The sequence below is a fragment of the Cebus imitator genome, unplaced genomic scaffold (assembly GCF_001604975.1).
Source record: "Cebus imitator isolate Cc_AM_T3 unplaced genomic scaffold, Cebus_imitator-1.0 Scaffold53, whole genome shotgun sequence".
NCBI classification, from domain to species: domain Eukaryota; kingdom Metazoa; phylum Chordata; class Mammalia; order Primates; family Cebidae; genus Cebus; species Cebus imitator.
In genome coordinates this window covers 4,368,618-4,385,347 of record NW_016107368.1, presented here as the reverse complement: position 1 = coordinate 4,385,347, position 16,730 = coordinate 4,368,618, and the positions used below count along the sequence as shown (strand labels likewise).

Here is a 16,730-nt window from a genome sequence, read left to right as displayed (position 1 = left end):
CCTCCGCCTCCTGGGTTCAGGCAATTCTCCTGCCTCAGCCTCCTGAGTAGCTGGGATTACAGGCACGCACCACCATGCCCAGCTAATTTTTTGTACTTTTAGTAGAGACGGGGTTTCACCGTGTTGACCAGGATGGTCTCGATCTCTTGACCTCGTGATCCACCCGCCTCGGCCTCCCAAAGTGCTGGGATTACAGGCGTGAGCCACCGCGCCCGGCCTGTTCTTTTTTTTGTAACGGAGTTTCGCTCTGTGCCCAGGCTGGAGTGCAATGTTGCGCTCTCTGCTCACCGCAACCTCCATCTCCTGGGTTCAAGTGATTCTCCTGCCTCAGCCTCCCAAGTAGCTGCGATTACAGGTGTGCGCCATCACGCCCGGCTAATGTTTGTATTTTTAAGTAGAGATGGGGTTTCACCATGTTTGTCAGGCTGGTCTCGAACCCCTGACCTCATGATCTGCCCGCCTCAGTCTCCCAAAGTGCTGGGATTACAGGCTGAGCCATTGCGCCCGAGTATGACCAGTGTTGACCTTAATCAGGCAGTGCTCAGAGATGCCTTGACCTCCCCCTTGCTGAGGCGGAAGGAGACAGGCAGACCTGGGCCCCAAGTACAGGCTCCACCACCTCCTGTCTTTTTTTATTTTTTTGAGACGGAGTTTCGTCCTTGTTACCCAGGCTGGAGTGCAATGGCGCGATCTCGGCTCACCGCAACCTCCGCCTTCTGGGTTCAGGCAATTCTCCTGCCTCGGCCTCCTGAGTAGCTGGGATTACAGGCATGCGCCACCATGCCCAGCTAATGTTTTGTATTTTTAGTAGAGACGGGGTTTCATCATGTTGACCAGGATGGTCTCCATCTCTTGACCTCGTGATCCACCGGCCTCGGCCTCCCAAAGTGCTGGGATTACAGGCTTGAGCCACCGCGCCCGTCCCTCCCGTCTTTTTGATCTTGGATGAGACTTGACCTCTTTTTCAGTCTCAACTTTTTTTTTTTTTTTTTGAGATGGAGTCTCACTCTGTCACCCAGGCTGCAGTACACTGGCACGATCTTGTCTCTCTGCAACCTCCACCTCCTGGGTTCAACTGATTCTCCTGCCTCAGCCTCCCGAGTAGCTGGGATTACAGGTGCCTGCCACCACACCTGGCTAATTTTTGTATTTTTAGTAGAGATGGGGTTTTACCACATTGGCCAGGCTGGTCTCGAACTCCTGACCTCTGGTGATCTGCCTGCCTTGGCCTCCCAAAGTGCTCGGATTACAGGCGTGAGCCATCGCACCTGGCTGAGCCTCAAATTTATTTATTTATTTTTTAGATGGGGCTTCACTCTTATTGCCTAGGCTGGAGTGCAATGGTACAAAGTTGGCACCCCACAACCTCTGCCTCCTGGGTTCAAGTGATTCTCCTGCGTCAGCCTCCTGAGCAGCTTGGGATTACAGGCATGAGCCACCACATCCAGCTAATTTTCTATTTTTAGTAGAGGCGGCTCACACCTGTAATCCCAGCACTTTGGGAGGCTGAGGCAGGTGGATCACTTGAGATTGGGAGTTCAAGGCCAGCCTACCAACATGGAGAAACCCCGTCTCTACTAAAAATACAAAAACTTAGCCGGACATGGTGGGGGATGCCTGTTAATCCTAGCTACTCAGGAGGCTGAGGCAGGAGAATCACTTGAACTCGGGAGGCGGAGGTTGCCGTGAGCCAAGTTTGTACCACTGCACCCCAGCCTGGGTAACAAGAGCAAAACTCCATCTCAAAAAGAACCCCAAAAAACAAAACAAAACTTCATCTCTAATGCCTTCTATCCCCATTTTTCTGATATTATTTGTACTTTCTCTTTTTTATTACCTTTGCCTAAAGTTTTTGGAGTTTTCAAAGGAAAGGTTTTTGATTTTGTAAGTGCAAAAGAACCACATCAAAATGCCCAATTAAGAGTGATTTCCAGGCTGGGTGTGGTGTTGCATGCCTGTAATCCCAGCGTTTAGGGAGACAGAGGCAGGTGGATCACCTGAGGTCAGGAGTTTACCAACAGCCTAACATGGTGAAACTCTGTCTCTACTAAAAAAAAAAAAAAAAAAAAAAATAGCTGGGTGCATTCCTGGCATGTGAGCTTTGGGAGGCTGAGACAGGAGAATCGCTTGTACCTGGGAGGCGGAGACTGCAGTGAGCCAATATCGCGCCATTGCACTCCAGCCTGGGCAGCAAGAGCAAAACTCCGTCTCCAAAAAAAATACTTCCATTTTTATCTTCACTTATTTTTTTATTTTCTAGTGATTTCAATTGAAAACTGGGTTCATTAACTTTAAAAGTTGACTTATTTAAAAAATCATCTGATTTTCTTTAAAGTGTGTTAGGCCAGGCACAGTGGCTGATGCCTGTAATTCCAGCACTTTGGGAGGCTGAGGTAGGAAGACCTTTTAAAGCCAGGAGTTCAAGACCAGCCTAAGCAACAAAGTGAGCTAGTCCTTCCTCAAAATAAAAATTAGAGTAAATGTGTTCAAGGCTATGAATTTTTCTCTGAACATAGCATTGGCTGCATCCCACAGGTTATACATCCCATAATGTACTATGTGAATTGTTGTTCAACTTGAAAAACTTTAACTTTCAAATTGATTTTTTTTTTCCCCAGAGGCAGCGTCTCCCTATCTTCTCCCCAAAGTGCTAGGATTATAGGCATGAGCCACTGTGCCCGGCTTACACTGATTTAACATGTTTCATTTAGAAATGTGTTTTAAGGCCAGACATGGTGGCTGACACCTGTAATCCCAACACTTTGGGAGGCCGAGGTGGGTGAATCACTTGAGGTCAGGAGTTCAAGACCAGCCTGGCCGACATGGTGAACCCGTCTCTACTAAAAACAAAAAAAATAAAAAATTTGCTGGATGTGGTGGTGGGTACCTCTAGTCTCATCTACTCAGGAGGTCGAGGCAGGAGAATCACTTGAACCTGGGAGGCAGAGGTTGCAGTGAGCTGAGGTCACACCACTGCACTCCAGCCTGGGGGACAGAACGAGACTCTGTCCCCCTTCCGCCTCCCCAAAAAAATGTGTTTTAAAATTTCTCCCCTTTTCCAGGGGAGGCTAATTCCTCTTCTGAGCCAAGATCAGGATACCTTATCTAATATTTGTTTCTTGGAATTTGCGAAAATCTGTGCCGTTTTCACAAATTTTCCCTGTTTGTTTGAGAATGTTGGGGGGAGGGGATACCAGGGTTTCTTAAATCTATTGGCTAAGTTTATTAGTGGTGCGGCTCACATCTGTACTGCTGTGACTACTTTATCTGTTGGTTTCTAAGAGACATAGCCCTCTTCTTCCCTGAGCTGGGTCCCTGGTCTCACTAAGATCACCCCTTCTGATCCAGGTGGATCTTTCGTCCACCTGTGGGTGGCGTGTCAGGGCTGTAAGTGACTTGGGCAAGGGTACAGATACACAATGGTTCACCCTCTGTCCCCAGGGATGTGACTGGCTCAGTGCATGGGTCCGCTCACTGGGTGGCCTAGAGGATGGAGAAGAGTGTCTCTAACCTGCTGCTTCCCTCCATGGACTCAGTTCCTCCCCACGGTGCGTGGAGAAGGCGGCACAGTGCTATGTTCAGGGTTGCAGGTGAGACAGGGTGGGGTACGAGTCCCAGCGCCACCTCATATTCACTGTGTGCCCCTCACTGAGACTCAGTTTCCTAATGAGTGGGGCTGACAACTTTTTTTTCTTTTTACATGGAGTCTCAGTCTTTGGCCCAGGCTGTGATCTCAGCTCGCTGCAACCTCGGCCTCTGGGGTTCAAGGGATTCTCCTTCCCCAGCCTCCCGAGTAGCTGGGATTATAGCCACATGTAGCTAATGCTTGTGTTTTCAGTACAGATGGGGTTTCACCGTGTTGGCTGGGCTGGTCTCGAACTCCCGACCTCAGGTGATCCATCTGCCTTGGCCTCCCGAAGTGCTGGGATGGCAGGTGTGAGCCACCGCACCTGGTCAAGAGGCTGATAACTTCTATCTCAGAGTGACTGGCCCATGGTAAATTCTCAATCATGGTCTCTTATTAGAGTAAGAACGCAAGGCAGCCCCTACCGGGCCAGGGCTTGGGTTCTGGGTTCAAATCTTGGCCTGGCCACTTCATTGCTGTGTGACCTTAGGCAACAGCACCTCTCTGGGCCAACTCCTCTGACACGTGACACCATGAAGGGAGATCCGCTTTCTAGGCCCCACCTACCCACTGGCCTGCCCCAGGGGCGAGACTCCACAGGCAGGGGCACAACAAAGACTCCACAATGAGCCGGGTCGGACGATCTTCCTTTAATACAAAGTCGATTTATCTACATACGCGGGGGTGGGAAAACCACCCGGCTGCTTCTGCTGGAATAAACAGTGTGGAAAGGAACCGCAGATCTGCCCTTGTACAAAGAGGAACAACTTGCTTGCTCGGGGGGATGGGTGGAGGGGGTCCCGTCCTTCTGGTTTTGCTCCCAAACTGCCCCACAGTCCGGGGGAAAGGGTCCCTGATGTAATGCAGGATACAGCCACTGTCCCCAAAGAAGTAGGATCCTCCCCGTCTCCTAGGGGGTGGCAGACAGCTCAGGCTGCGGGGGCGGGGGGGAGCACCGTCATCTCACTCCTCTTACAGCAGCGTCCCCCTCAACCCTACCCCGCGGGTTCGAACCCAACACCACTGGGTCCGAGTTCCCCCATGACCCTACCCTCAGAACTGTATTTGATATGTCTGAAAATTTAATTTATAAAAATGAAACAAAAAGGCGGGGGGAAGCCAGAAAGAAAACAGGACATCCCATTCTTCTGTGAGCAAAGCACACTTTCTGATGGTGGGGAAGATTCAAGCAAGCTAAGACACGGGCCCGCCACGCACATTTGCGAACGTAACCATCACACAAGGACGTTGTCTACAGTGAAAAAATAGACCGTCTTTGAATAGAATATGAATAAGCTGAAGTTGTTCTCTTTGAAAGTCGTTGACTGTCAAGTCTTTTGTTTCTTTAAAAAAAAAAAAAAAAATAGTGGTGGAGTTTTGCTATGTTGTCCAGGCTGGTCCACAAAAAAAAAAAAAAAAAAAGGAAAGAAAAATACACTATTAAAAAAAAAAAGAGGAAATGTCACGGGATACAGTTACACTGAGAATTCTAAAAGGAAGCTGGATTCTGGTCCCAGCCCAGTGTCCCCAGGCTGCAGGGCAGGGAGGAGCCTCCCGGGTCCCCCCACTACCACGGGCAGGGCAGGGCGGGGGTGGGAGGCGAGGGGTCAGTCTGCGCCCCCCTCCTCTGGTTCTGGGGAGCACTCCTATTTGCTCACCATCCCCCCACCCCACCACCCCGGAATCTGGTTTTGGAATTGGAAGGAAAGGAGGAATGTGCCAAGTATTGGAAGGCGGGGGCCTGGGACCAGTGGGGGGCTGGAAGAGCTGCGTCGTCCTCCCCAGAAACGGTGCAGGGCTACCGCTGTGCCGCCGCCTCCTGCCCTGCCCACTGGGGTTCCAGGCCTCAGGAGGTCCGCCCCGGAGGGGCAGAGGCATTGGGGCCATCCGGGACCGGTGGTGTCGGGCCGGGGGGACCATGGCTTTAGGTTGCATAGTGGTCAAAGCTTCCGAGGTACTCCAGTGCCGCCTGGTAACAGAACTGGTACTCGTCCTGGGGGAGCAGAGGGGAACCGTCAGCGCCTCCCCTGCTCTAACACCTCCCAGGGCTCCCTAGTGCTCTCAGGAGTAGGCCAAGCTCCTTAGACTGGTGCATGTCTCTTGCAGAAGGTCTCTTTGGCCCCCAGGGTCCTCCCCAAATGAACTGGGCAATGCCACACCTTCCTGCCATCCACAGCCAGGCTCTCCATCTGGAGTGCCCCGTCTGCCTGGAGGCTCTAGTCATCTTTGCATTTTTATTTCTTTGAGATGGAGTCTCACTCTGTCACCCAGGCTGGAGTGCAGTGGTGAAGACTGCGACTCACCGCAACCTCCGCCTCCCGGGTTCAAGCGATTCTCCTGCCTCAGCCTCCCAAGTAGCCGGGATTACAGGTGCCCACCACCACGCCCAGATAACTTTTGTATTTTTAGTAGTGATGGGGTTTTGCCATGTTGGCCAGGCTGGTCTTGAACTCCTGACCTCAGGTGATCCACCTGCCTCCCAAAGTGCTGGGATTACAGGTTGAGCCACCGTGCCTGGCCTCATTTTTACTTTTTTTTTTTTTTGGTAGAGATGGGGTCTCACTGTGTTGCCCAGGATGGGCTCAAGTGATCCTCCCACTTCGGCCTCCCAAAGTGCTGGGATAACAGGCGTGAGTCGCCATGCCCTCTCATACCCCTCCACTGGAACATTCTCCTTGGAGCCAGGAGTCTGGCCCTCAGTGTCCCCATCTATACAGTGGCTGGACAGGGTGAGTGGTTCCAGGCAGGGTCCAGGCTGAGCCACCAACTTGCAGTGACTCTGGGACTGCAACGAACCCATCTCTGTCCCCTCCAAGGGCCACTTCCCCGCTCAGACCTTCAGCCGACCGTTGCCTTAAAACGGTCCCTCGTCCCCTTCTGGGGCAACAGGTGTCTGTGGCGGCTGAGAGTCCCAGAGAGTCCCAGGTGGCTGCAACCATCTCAGAGGAGGCGGCTGAGGCTCAGGGCGGCAGGGGGGTGAGGCCGGGCCGCCCCCCGCCCCCCCCCAACGTCCCGTCGTTACCTCCGTCTGCACCATGGCCGGCCGCTGGGTTCGCAGCATCTTCACCGTCTGAAAGATGTCCACCACGCCTTCGTACCGCATCCGCTCCAGCACGATGCTCAGCGTGATGAAGACGCCCGTCCTGCCCACGCCGGCGCTGGTGGGGGTGGAGTGGGCACAGCCGTTCAGGGCGGGCGCAGGGGAGCCCTGATCTGTCCACCCGACTCCCCCAGGGACTCGAACAGCCCAAGCTTAGGGCTGTCCCCCGCACCCCAGGCCTCCGGGCACTGGAGGGCGCTCACCTGCAGTGGACAGAGATGGGGCCGTCCTGGCCGAACTGCTCCTTGGTCTTGTGCACTTGGCCGATGAAGTCGATGAAGCCCTCCCCTGACTTTGGCACACCCTGTTCTGGCCAGTCTGTGAACTGGAACTGCCGGACGGTCCGCGACTGGCCGTCCTGGAGTGCAGAAAGCCCGGTCCTGCTATCAGTGGCCATGGGGGTTTTTCTCCAGCCTCCTCATCCTCACCCCATTTTTTTTTTTTTTTTTTTTTGAGACGGAGTTGTTTCGCTCTTGTTACCCAGGCTGGAGTGCAATGGCGCGATCTCGGCTCACCGCAACCTCCGCCTCCTGGGTTCAGGCAATTCTCCTGCCTCAGCCTCCTGAGTAGCTGGGATTACAGGCACGCGCCACCATGCCCAGCTAATTTTTTGTAGTTTTAGTAGAGACGGGGTTTCACCGTGTTGACCAGGATGGTCTCGATCTCTTGACCTCGTGATCCACCCGCCTCGGCCTCCCAAAGTGCTGGGATTACAGGCTTGAGCCACCGCGCCCGGCCTCTTTTTTTTTTTTTAAATTAGATGGTGTCTCACTCTGCTGCCAGGCTGGAGTGCGGTGGCGCGATCTCGGCTCACTGCCACCTCCGCCTCCCAGATTCAAGCGATTCTCCTGCCTCAGCCTCCCGCGTAGCTGGGGTTACAGGCGCCCGCCACCACGCCCGGCTGATTTTTGTATTTTTAGTAGTGACGGGGTTTCACCCTGTTGGCCAGGCTGGTCTCGATCTCCTGAGCCTCGTGATCTGCACGCCTTGGACTCCCAAAGTGCTGGGATGACAGGCGAGAGCCACCGTGTCTGGCCGCTCACCCCTACTATTTTTTTGAGATGGAGTTTCGCTCTTGTTACTCAGGCTGAAGTGCCACGGTGCCATGTTGGCTCACTGCAACCTCCGCCTCCTGGGTTCAAGGGATTCTCCTGCCTCAGCCTCCCGAGTAGCTGGGGTTACAGGTGTGCGCCACCCGCCCCGCCCTCACTCCTGTTTTGCACCCTCTCAGGCACTCCTTCACCCCGACAGCTTACCATCCTCCTCAGTCCAACTGCCCTGCTTTCCACAGAAACACGCCCCGCTCACTGTCACCACTGCCCACCACCGAGCTGTTCCTCTCCCCACATCTCCAGTCCCACCAGCCACATCCCGTCCTGCACCAGCATCCTCCATCCTTCCATACCACAGCGCACCCGGCTCTGCCCTTCCCTCCTCCTACCCGCCACGGCGATCCTGTCATTTCCCGCTCAGCAGCATGTCACAGCTCTTCAGCACCACTGAGCTCCGGCACTGTCCACAGCCCGACAGTGCCTTCATCCCCCGTCCTCCGCCGTCCAGTAACGGTGCCATTTCTGCCACCCACCGCTGCTCACTCATCTCCTGTCACACCATCATCTCCTGCCGTCCACCAATGGTAGCTCATTTTTCACCACCCAAAATGATCCGACACTCTCTTCTAGAACCGAAAGCCGTTACTCATCCTCTGCCCTCCGATGGGGACACGTTCCACCGTCTACCACTGGTAACTCATCACCTTTCCATCTGACGGCATCACCTTCCTCATCTACCCCCATGCCGCCCTGGTGCCTCCTCCTTCACCACTCAGTGACGGCGTCTTCCCCTGAGGGTCTTCCTCCTCTCTCCTCGCCCTCCTTCCAGTCTCTCTTCCCACCACCCACCGGTGCCATCCAATCACATCACTCTCTGCCATCTTCCATCCTTCACAGGTCAATGGTGCTGTTTCCCAGCATCCGCCACCCAAGTGCACCATCTCCGCCGACACGCGTTCCCCACCATCTGCCTCGTTCCCACCACATCCTCCACCCTCAGATGGCGCATCCGACACTGCTATCCTCCGCCGCCGTCTGCCCTCCCATGTGCCATCTTTCCCTGATGGTCCACGTTCTCCAAATCTCCTTCCTCAAGGTTCACAGCACTGACTCCTGCCTGTTTCTGGCCTCCCCTGCTGGCCAAACCTCTGCCCTTCTCTAGTTCCATCTTCATCCATCCACCCCTGTAAAGCCTCGCCCTCCACCGACCCCAACGACCACCTCCCACGGACACTCCATCCTGTCACACGCACGTCCAGGCACCCTCTTGCATGGCTCGCGGCACTGCGCCCGACGCCTTCGCCCTCCGCCGGCGGCATCTCGGCTACCGTTCCCCATCCTCTACCATCCCGATCTTCCACCACGTACTCTGATCCTCTGTCGCCATGAGGCCACCTTCCGCTATGAGTTTTCAGCCACCTCACCTAACATCTCCCTTTCTCCCTCCACCTGACGGTGCTGACCTCCACTGAGCCTTTACCGGCCAAGCCCGTCCATTCTCATCTCACCCGGCGGTGCCGATCCCCCCCATCTGACTGTCTACCCCCTCCACCCACCACCCTCCGCCCTTCAACTCTCCCTCCCCCTTTCAGCCATTGGGTCTCATCCTTCGCAGGTGGCTGCCTCCAGGGGAAAGCCCCTTTCGTTTCCTTGAATGTCATCCCTTGGGGCCATGCTCCCTAGAGAGTGTAGCTCCCACAGGGTCAGCACGGGGACAAGACCCTCTCTCCCTCCTGTGTGGTGGCAGGAGCACGTGGCCAACTGGTCAGCTGGCCTTGCTCCTGATTCTAATGCGCCTCCCGAACCCCAGCCTCCCTATCCGGCAGCGGCCAGGGCAGCCCTCTCCAGATCACTAAGGCAACGGCCTGGTGTACTCTGGTTCCAGCCCCTCCCGCCCGTCTGTCCCCACACTCACCCGGGCGTCCGTGACCTTGAACTCTCGCAGAATATACTGAGGCATGTTGTATTCTGCCATCGGATCGACCACGAAGTACTGGTAACGGGCAGAGCGCTCGGCCGGCCAGTACTGGTGACACTTCTCCTGCGGAGACGTCAGCCACGGTCAGCGCCGTGGGAGCCACGACCGGGCCCTCGCCCCTCCCTGCCATGGCCCCTGGCTCACCCGGCCCATCTCCCGTAGCTTGGTGAGCATCACCACGATAGTCGAATTGTTCTCCCACAGCATGCGCCAGAAATCTTCCGTGGTCTCCGCCAGCGGCCCCTGGGTCGCAATGTAGGCCTTCTGTTGCCTGCAGGCGTGGCGGGTGTGAGCTTGGGGCCGCCTGGGAGACCCAGCGTGGGACTCGCCTGATGCTACCCGGGAGGGTCAGGACTGAGCCAGGACTGTGCACCTGCCACCCTGCTGCCTGTAGGAATGGCTGCCAGGTGCATCAGCGCCCCGGCCGGTGAGCCCACTTTGCAGGCCGGGAAACCACCAGTCTCATGACGAACTCGAATTCCTTGACAAAGCTGCGGGCCTTCCTCTAACCTCTCCTGATTTCTTCCCTCCACCTCCAAGTGCCCCTGTGCTACTTTCAGTTGCTAACATGGGCTGCGCGCTCTCTCAACCCTCGGGCTTTGCATGTGTGGCACCCTCTGCCTGGAACACCCTCCTCCCCCTGCCAGGATTTCTCAATCTCTGTGCTAGTGACATGTGGCCCTGGACTGTTCTCTGGGGCAAGCTGTCCTGTGTACTGGAGGATGCTGAGCAGCATGCCTGGTAGCAGCATGCCAGTAGTAGTCATTGTAACAATAAGAAATATCCCCAGAGCCAAATAGCCCCTCAGTGTCAGAATTACTGAAACTGAGAACCACTGATAAAAAAGAACAGATGGAACCATGTTATGGACAGCAGTCATCAGTTAAACACACACCCAGAGATTCACAGACAGCAGCCATCAGTTAAACACACACCTAAAGATGTATAGTTAAATAGCTCGGGGCTGGCAGTATCTCTCCAGCTCTCTCTCTCACAAGACTGGAAGCCTCTTGAGAGCAAAGATGGGGGTCCTTCTGGGGCCCCGAGGGAGAAAAATCATGGCACGTACCTGTAGCCATCAATGAAGCTGGCGTTGATGTAATCAGAGCCCTCCACGCCCCGGATGGGCTGCAGACAGACCCGTGTGCTCTCATAGGGCATGATGTTCACCAGGCGGTTCTTGAACTTGTTACAAGGCAGATTGGCACTGATGAAGCGTGATGTGTGGGCCTTGGAGTTGGCCAGCCTCTGTGGGGAGGAGGAGGAGACCAGGAGCTACCATTAGGATGAGGGAGGTTATGCTTTCAGCCAGAGCACCCATGGTGGATAGGTAGGTAGGTAGGTAGGGAGATAGCCCCCCACCACCTTGTAGTCCCCATTGCTCGGGGCCAGCCTGATTTTTGGCTCTTTGGGCTTCTACCCCGCCCCGCCCGTGGCAGCCTCCGCCCCGCCCCCGGCAGCCCCAGCCCCGCCCCCGGCAGTCCCAGCCCCGCCCCCGGCAGCCCCAGCCCCGCCCCACCCAGCACCTTGAACTCGAGTTCCATGCCGGTGACGTGCTCGCCAGGCTCCACCTGGGCCAGCTTCTGGATATAGGCATAAAGGCTGCGCGCCGGCACTTCTGTGTTCCCGCAGCCCACAGCCTCCAGCAGGGCCTCGTGGATGAAGCTGTACTGGTCCTCCGTCTGCACCATGTAGTTACGCTGGGACCTCATGAGCGTCACGTGGCCATAGACGTCGACTGTCTTCTCTGGCTTGATCCGCTCCAGCATAGCATCGATGACAATGAAGCAGCCTGTGCGGCCCACACCGGCACTGCGGGGACAGCCACGTGGCGTTCATGGGCCGCTGGGCTGCAGGGACCGGGGGCAGCGGTCGGAGCAGAGCCCGGTGGAGGTACATACCTGCAGTGGACCACGATGGGGCCAGCGTCTGGCGGGTTGCAGGTCTTGACTCTCCGCAGGAAAGCCAGGAAGGGCGTCGGGTACTCGGGCACGCCATGGTCTGGCCATGCTGTAAACTGGAACTGGCGGACCTCCCGTTTCTCACTGGAGCCATTCTGGGGACCACAAGGATATCACCTGTCACTCTGGCTCAGCCTGCCAACCAAGTGCTGAAAATGTCCAAGACGCACGGCAGCTCACGCCTGTAATCCCAGCACTTTGGGAGGCCGAGGCAGGCGGATCATCTGACGTTGGGAGTTCGAGACCAGCCTGACCAACATGGAGAAACTCCATCTCGACTAAAAATACAAAATTAGCTGGGCGTGGTGGCGCATGCCTGTCATCTCAGCTACGCAGGAGGCGGAGGCTAGGGTGAGGCAAGATCGTGCCACTGCACTCCAGCCTGGGCAACGGGAGTGAAACTCCACCTCAAAGACAATGCCCGTGTCTGTACCTCCCCGTCGCCATGTCTCTAATGCCCGACTTGGGGTCTCATTGCCCCTGGATGTTTCTGAGTGGATACTCTTGTGGATGTCTCACACACAACATGGCCAACTACGTCTGGCCTTCTCCCCAAACCTGCTCCCCCGTCTCAGCTGAAGGTGACGCCATCCTTCCGGGCACTCTGGCCAGAACCTGGGGGTCACCCTTAACTCCTCTCCCCTCCCGCATCCAACATCTCAACCAGGACCATTGCTTCTGCCTTCAAAGTCTATCCCAATGCACCTGCTCCTCTTCTCCACGGAGGCCAGTCTGGTCCAGACCCATCACCACCCTCTTTGTCCCACACCTTAACTCCCACCCAAGCCCCCTAGTCCTCCCTGCAGCAGCCAGAGGGCACCTCTCTCTGCCCACAGCCCTCCATGGTTCCTGCCTCCCACAGGGTCCTGCACAAGCTGCCCTGTCACCTCCTTGCCCTCCCCACTGGTCCTCTAACACCAGGCACAGGCTGCGCCCTCTTACCTGAAATGCTGTTCCCCCAATATCCCCCAGTACCCTATTCCAGGTCCCTGACAATGTGTTTCCGCTCTGATTTATTTTCTCCTTTGACATGTATACTTTGACATTTCATAGTTGTGGTCTGTGTCTTCTGTACTAGACTGTTATGTCCCACAAGGGCAGAACGGATTTGTCTGTTTGGGCCCCTGGTGTGTGCTTGTGTCCAGATTAGGGAGAGACACATGTATTTAATGTGTGTGATTGAACCAAGAATTCTCACTCACTCTTGTTCATTACTCAATTTTCTGGCCCTTAGGTCAAGCATGTGCCTGACAGTGAGATGACCTGGCTGGGTGTTGAGGATACATCATGGTGCCAGTAGCACCTCCCCTCCCCATCATGACAATAACAAATGTTCCCTGGATGGCAGAATTATCCTAATTCAGAACCAGAAATGTAGAAGAACAAATGGAACCACTATGGACAGCAGCCATCAGTTAAATACATATCTAAAAGACCTTCTCCATCCAGGCCTGACTTCACAGGACTGCCACTATCCGTCCATTTCTGTCTGGAGACTCCCTGAAGGCAAGGCTAGGACCCTGCTGAGGCCCCACGATAGGCTCAAGCTGGGTAAGGCCAGAGGACATGGGGGCAAAGAACACCTGGGGCATGAGTAAAGGTAAGAGAAAATCGGGCTCATTGCTGAGTTGGGCGCTGCTGGCTTTGTCCTCCAGCCATGTATGGAAACAAGCAGTACCCTCTCTGAGCCTCAGCTTCCCCCTCCATGGAAGTGGGTTCCATGAGAATGTAGTCAGCATGGATAGACACACTCGGCTTTCTCTGTCCCATGGGGAGCTCCCTGGGTAGAAGCGGGTGCCCTCTGCCTGCCTCCCATCACATACCTTCCCCCCTCCGCCCCCAGCCCCAGCCCGGGCCCCACCTTGTGCAGAGAGAATGTCCTGACGCAGAATGTGGCCAGCTCAATGGTGTCTAGCAACGTGACCTGGATGAAGCCATAGGTCTCTGTGCCTCTGTTGGGCCAGTACTGATCACACTTGATCTATATCGGGCAAGAGAACAGGTGTCAGCAAGGGGCTGGCCGACGGGACCTTGAGGGCCGTGGTGGGGTCCAGGGCTCACCCGTGACTTCTCCTCCAGCCGTGTCATCATGACAATGGTGGCCGACCGCTGTTCCCACACCATACGCCAGAAGTCCCCGAAGGTCTCGGGCAGTGGCCCCTGCGTGGCGATGTATGCATTCTGACGCCGGTAGCCGTCCACGTAGTTGGCATTGATGTAATCACTGCCCACGATGCCTGGAGCCGGGGCGAGAGGCCAGGGGTCTGTGGGGGAATCTGTCTTGCTAGACCGGCTTTGTCTGGCCCACTGCTTCCTGGAAGTTCACTCTGACCGTCCCCAAGGTGGTAACTGGGTGTGTACTTCCCAGTTTCTCCCCCTCAGCACTATTATCGTCTGTGGGTGGAGCCATCCTGGGCAATGCAGGGTGCTGAGCAGCCTCCCTGGCCTCCACCCACTCCACGCCAGTAACATTTCTTCCCCCCAGGTTGTGACAACCAAAAATGTCCCTGGACATTGCCAAATGTCCCTGGGCAGCAGAGCTTCTCTGATTGATCACAACTGATGCAGGAGGACAGATTAAGCCATGTTATGGACAGCAGCCATCAGTTAAATACATATCTAAAGATGCCCAGTAGCCTCCAGCTGGAGCTGGACCAGGTCGATGACCAGAATCAGGCTTTAGTGGCCAAGGGAAGACATGGGATCTAGTGCTTTCCATGCAATGGGGAAGGTCAGGTTAGGCCTGGGGGTCTCCGAGCTACCTTCGATGGGCTGGAGGATGACGCGGGAGTGGTCATAGGCGATGACATTGGCGTAGCGGTTCTTGGGCTTGTTAACTTCCAGGTTGGAATGTTCCCATGTGAACTGCTGTCCAGGGTCGATGGACTGTACAGGAAGGGGAGGGTGTGGGTGTCAGGGTAGGTGCCTGTGAGGCGGAGGTGAGGCGTGAGGGGAGCGGGGCTGGGGGCAGGGGCAGGGGCAGGGGCAGGCTCACCTCATACTCCTGGGAGAGCTTGAGGCTGTCGTTGGCCTTGAGCCGCTCCGTGTGCTCTGCCATGTCTGCGATGGGGATTGGCGGATGGCTGAGCATGCCTATGAGGGTGGAGCAGACCCCACCGGGGTTGGTCACCAGGGGGCCAGCCGGGGACTGGGGGAAGGGGTGCTCTACATGTGAGTCTGCGATGGAGGAGCTGCGGTTAGAAGGGCGTGGCTGGGGTGGGGCTTGGCAGGAGGGGTAGATTCGGGGTGGCTTGTGAAGGGGCCGGGACCCCAGGTCTAGGGGACTCTAAAGGCAGCAGGTTTGAGGCTGCCGCTTGGGGCAGAGCTGGATACCCCTGGAGGGCTCCGGATCACAGTCACTGGCTCATCCTGTTTCCTTCCAACCGAGCTGGGGGTGGAGGGGCTGGCAGAAGGGTCACCCCGGAGGATGTGAAGTTCCCAGTGCCCCGAGCCAAGAAGCAAGTGTGTGGCACAGAAATTAAACAGCAGATGCGGCCAGCTGGGCTTCGGAAATCCTATCCCTGGGTGGATGACTGACACCCCTTTCTGTCCCTCTGGGATCAGAGGCAAAGTCCTCTTCCAGGAAGAGGTGAGGGGCTGGGGAGGGGTAAACGGTATGTGTGTGGGTATGTGAGGCGGGTGAGGGGCCCCCATCTGTCCCTGCACTCGCTTGGAGCAGGAGCAGGTGCCAAAAGCCCTGGCCTGAGGGCTCTTATCCTTTCAAGCCCCCCAGAGTGGCTGCTGGAGGTGCTGGGCGTGGGCTCGGTTCCCCTTCCCGACATCCCAGTCTGCAGAACCCTGACCTCTCCTGGGACCTGTGTGCAGGGTGTTTAGCCATCAGGGGGTTTCTAGGCCAGTTGGTAACTCCAACTCCCACGTGTCCCTAGCTGCCCTGAGCGCCCCCCAGGAGCTCACATCTAAGGGGGCTGCCTGTCACGTGGGCATGTCCCGGGTACCTAAGTGCCTCAGCCAGGTCCCTGACACGCATGCAGCAGTCACACACAGCCACCTAAGGGCCCAATGGAGCAACCCCCTGCCCTCTCCCAGGAGCCAGCACAGGACAGGTGGGCAGGGGCCAGTGGCGGAGGGCGGGGCGCGTGGACACAGACAGGAGGCAGGATGGAAAAACCAAAGAGAAAATGAACAGACGGGGCCAAAGGAAGCCAAGAACAGAGAAACACAGGAACTAACTTTCAAAGTGAAACCCCGGCTCCCTGAGGGGGCTGCTGAGGCCTGAATCTGCAAACAGCAAACAATAAATAAATGAAAACATGCGGAGGGGGGGGGTTCCCGCCTCCCCCTCCCCCTCCCCTCAATGGCTGGTGGATGCAACGGGCAGAGCAACGCGGACAACTCGAGGGACATATAGCTGCCTGGGCCCCCACCTGAGACCCCCATGGTAGCTGCTAACTGTGTACCCCTCTGGCTGTATACCAGCTAGTCCTGGTCTTGCCCTGTCACTCCGGAAGGACTCCAAAGTGCTAGGTTCTTCTGTCTACAAATCCCTTCCCCCAGACCAGCCTGGCCTTGGGTCTCCTCTGTTGAGGTCAGCAGAGGGCATTCTGAGGAAGGAGGATGCAGGACAGTGAGGGAGAAGCTGGGGGAGCAGGGAAAGGACATATGGGCCCATGCCATGAGCTTCAAGGAGGACAGCAACCATCAGTTAAATGAACATGTTGAAAATCCTTATTTGGAGGGAAACAGAACAGACATAAGCTAGTCCAGAGACAGAAACGAGACGAGAGCACATCAGTGGTGAATTAAAAGACTCTGCATGATCCCTTCAGAAGACTGCAGACATCAGTTACATACACATTTAAAATTCTCATTTGGCTGAAAAACCAAAGCAACATGAATCGGTACAGAGAAAGGGAAGAGAATACATGAGGGGTGATACATGAAACCCTGCATAATCCCTTTATGAGGATAGCAGCCATTAGTTAAATATGAATGGTCAAAACCCTCATTTGGATGAAAACGGAAGTGCCACGAGCCAGTCCAGAGACAGAAAAAA

At 55.9% G+C, this 16,730-nt stretch overlaps 1 protein-coding gene and 1 long non-coding RNA gene across 19 annotated transcripts in view; both read right to left on the bottom strand.

Annotated features, from left to right (window-relative positions):
• Positions 1–4,255: 4,255 nt before the first annotated feature.
• LOC108304269 lies at positions 4,256–4,985 on the bottom strand. The gene is made up of 2 exons (XR_001825185.2): positions 4,625–4,985; positions 4,256–4,594 (listed from the first exon to the last, which is right to left on the bottom strand). It is a non-coding gene; the product is annotated as an uncharacterized LOC108304269 (long non-coding RNA).
• A 43-nt stretch (positions 4,986–5,028) lies between these two features.
• Positions 5,029–16,730, bottom strand: part of PTPRS (protein tyrosine phosphatase receptor type S) — a 134,915-nt gene continuing 123,213 nt past the window's right edge. For 10 of the 18 annotated variants that reach the window (XM_037738413.1, XM_037738417.1, XM_037738412.1 and 7 more), the window contains 13 exons: positions 15,908–15,955; positions 14,712–14,809; positions 14,479–14,602; positions 13,778–13,953; positions 13,578–13,697; positions 11,657–11,811; positions 11,282–11,567; positions 10,825–11,003; positions 9,900–10,026; positions 9,693–9,818; positions 6,929–7,083; positions 6,648–6,783; positions 5,029–5,618 (listed from right to left, as the gene is read on the bottom strand). In XM_037738413.1, the coding sequence (XP_037594341.1) occupies positions 5,550–5,618; positions 6,648–6,783; positions 6,929–7,083; positions 9,693–9,818; positions 9,900–10,026; positions 10,825–11,003; positions 11,282–11,567; positions 11,657–11,811; positions 13,578–13,697; positions 13,778–13,953; positions 14,479–14,602; positions 14,712–14,809; positions 15,908–15,955 (1,799 nt within the window). In that variant the 3' untranslated portion in view covers positions 5,029–5,549. The remainder of the gene's footprint in view (positions 5,619–6,647; positions 6,784–6,928; positions 7,084–9,692; positions 9,819–9,899; positions 10,027–10,824; positions 11,004–11,281; positions 11,568–11,656; positions 11,812–13,577; positions 13,698–13,777; positions 13,954–14,478; positions 14,603–14,711; positions 14,810–15,907; positions 15,956–16,730) is intronic. The other 8 variants (XM_037738414.1, XM_037738416.1, XM_037738419.1 and 5 more) reach the window with 3 other exon arrangements.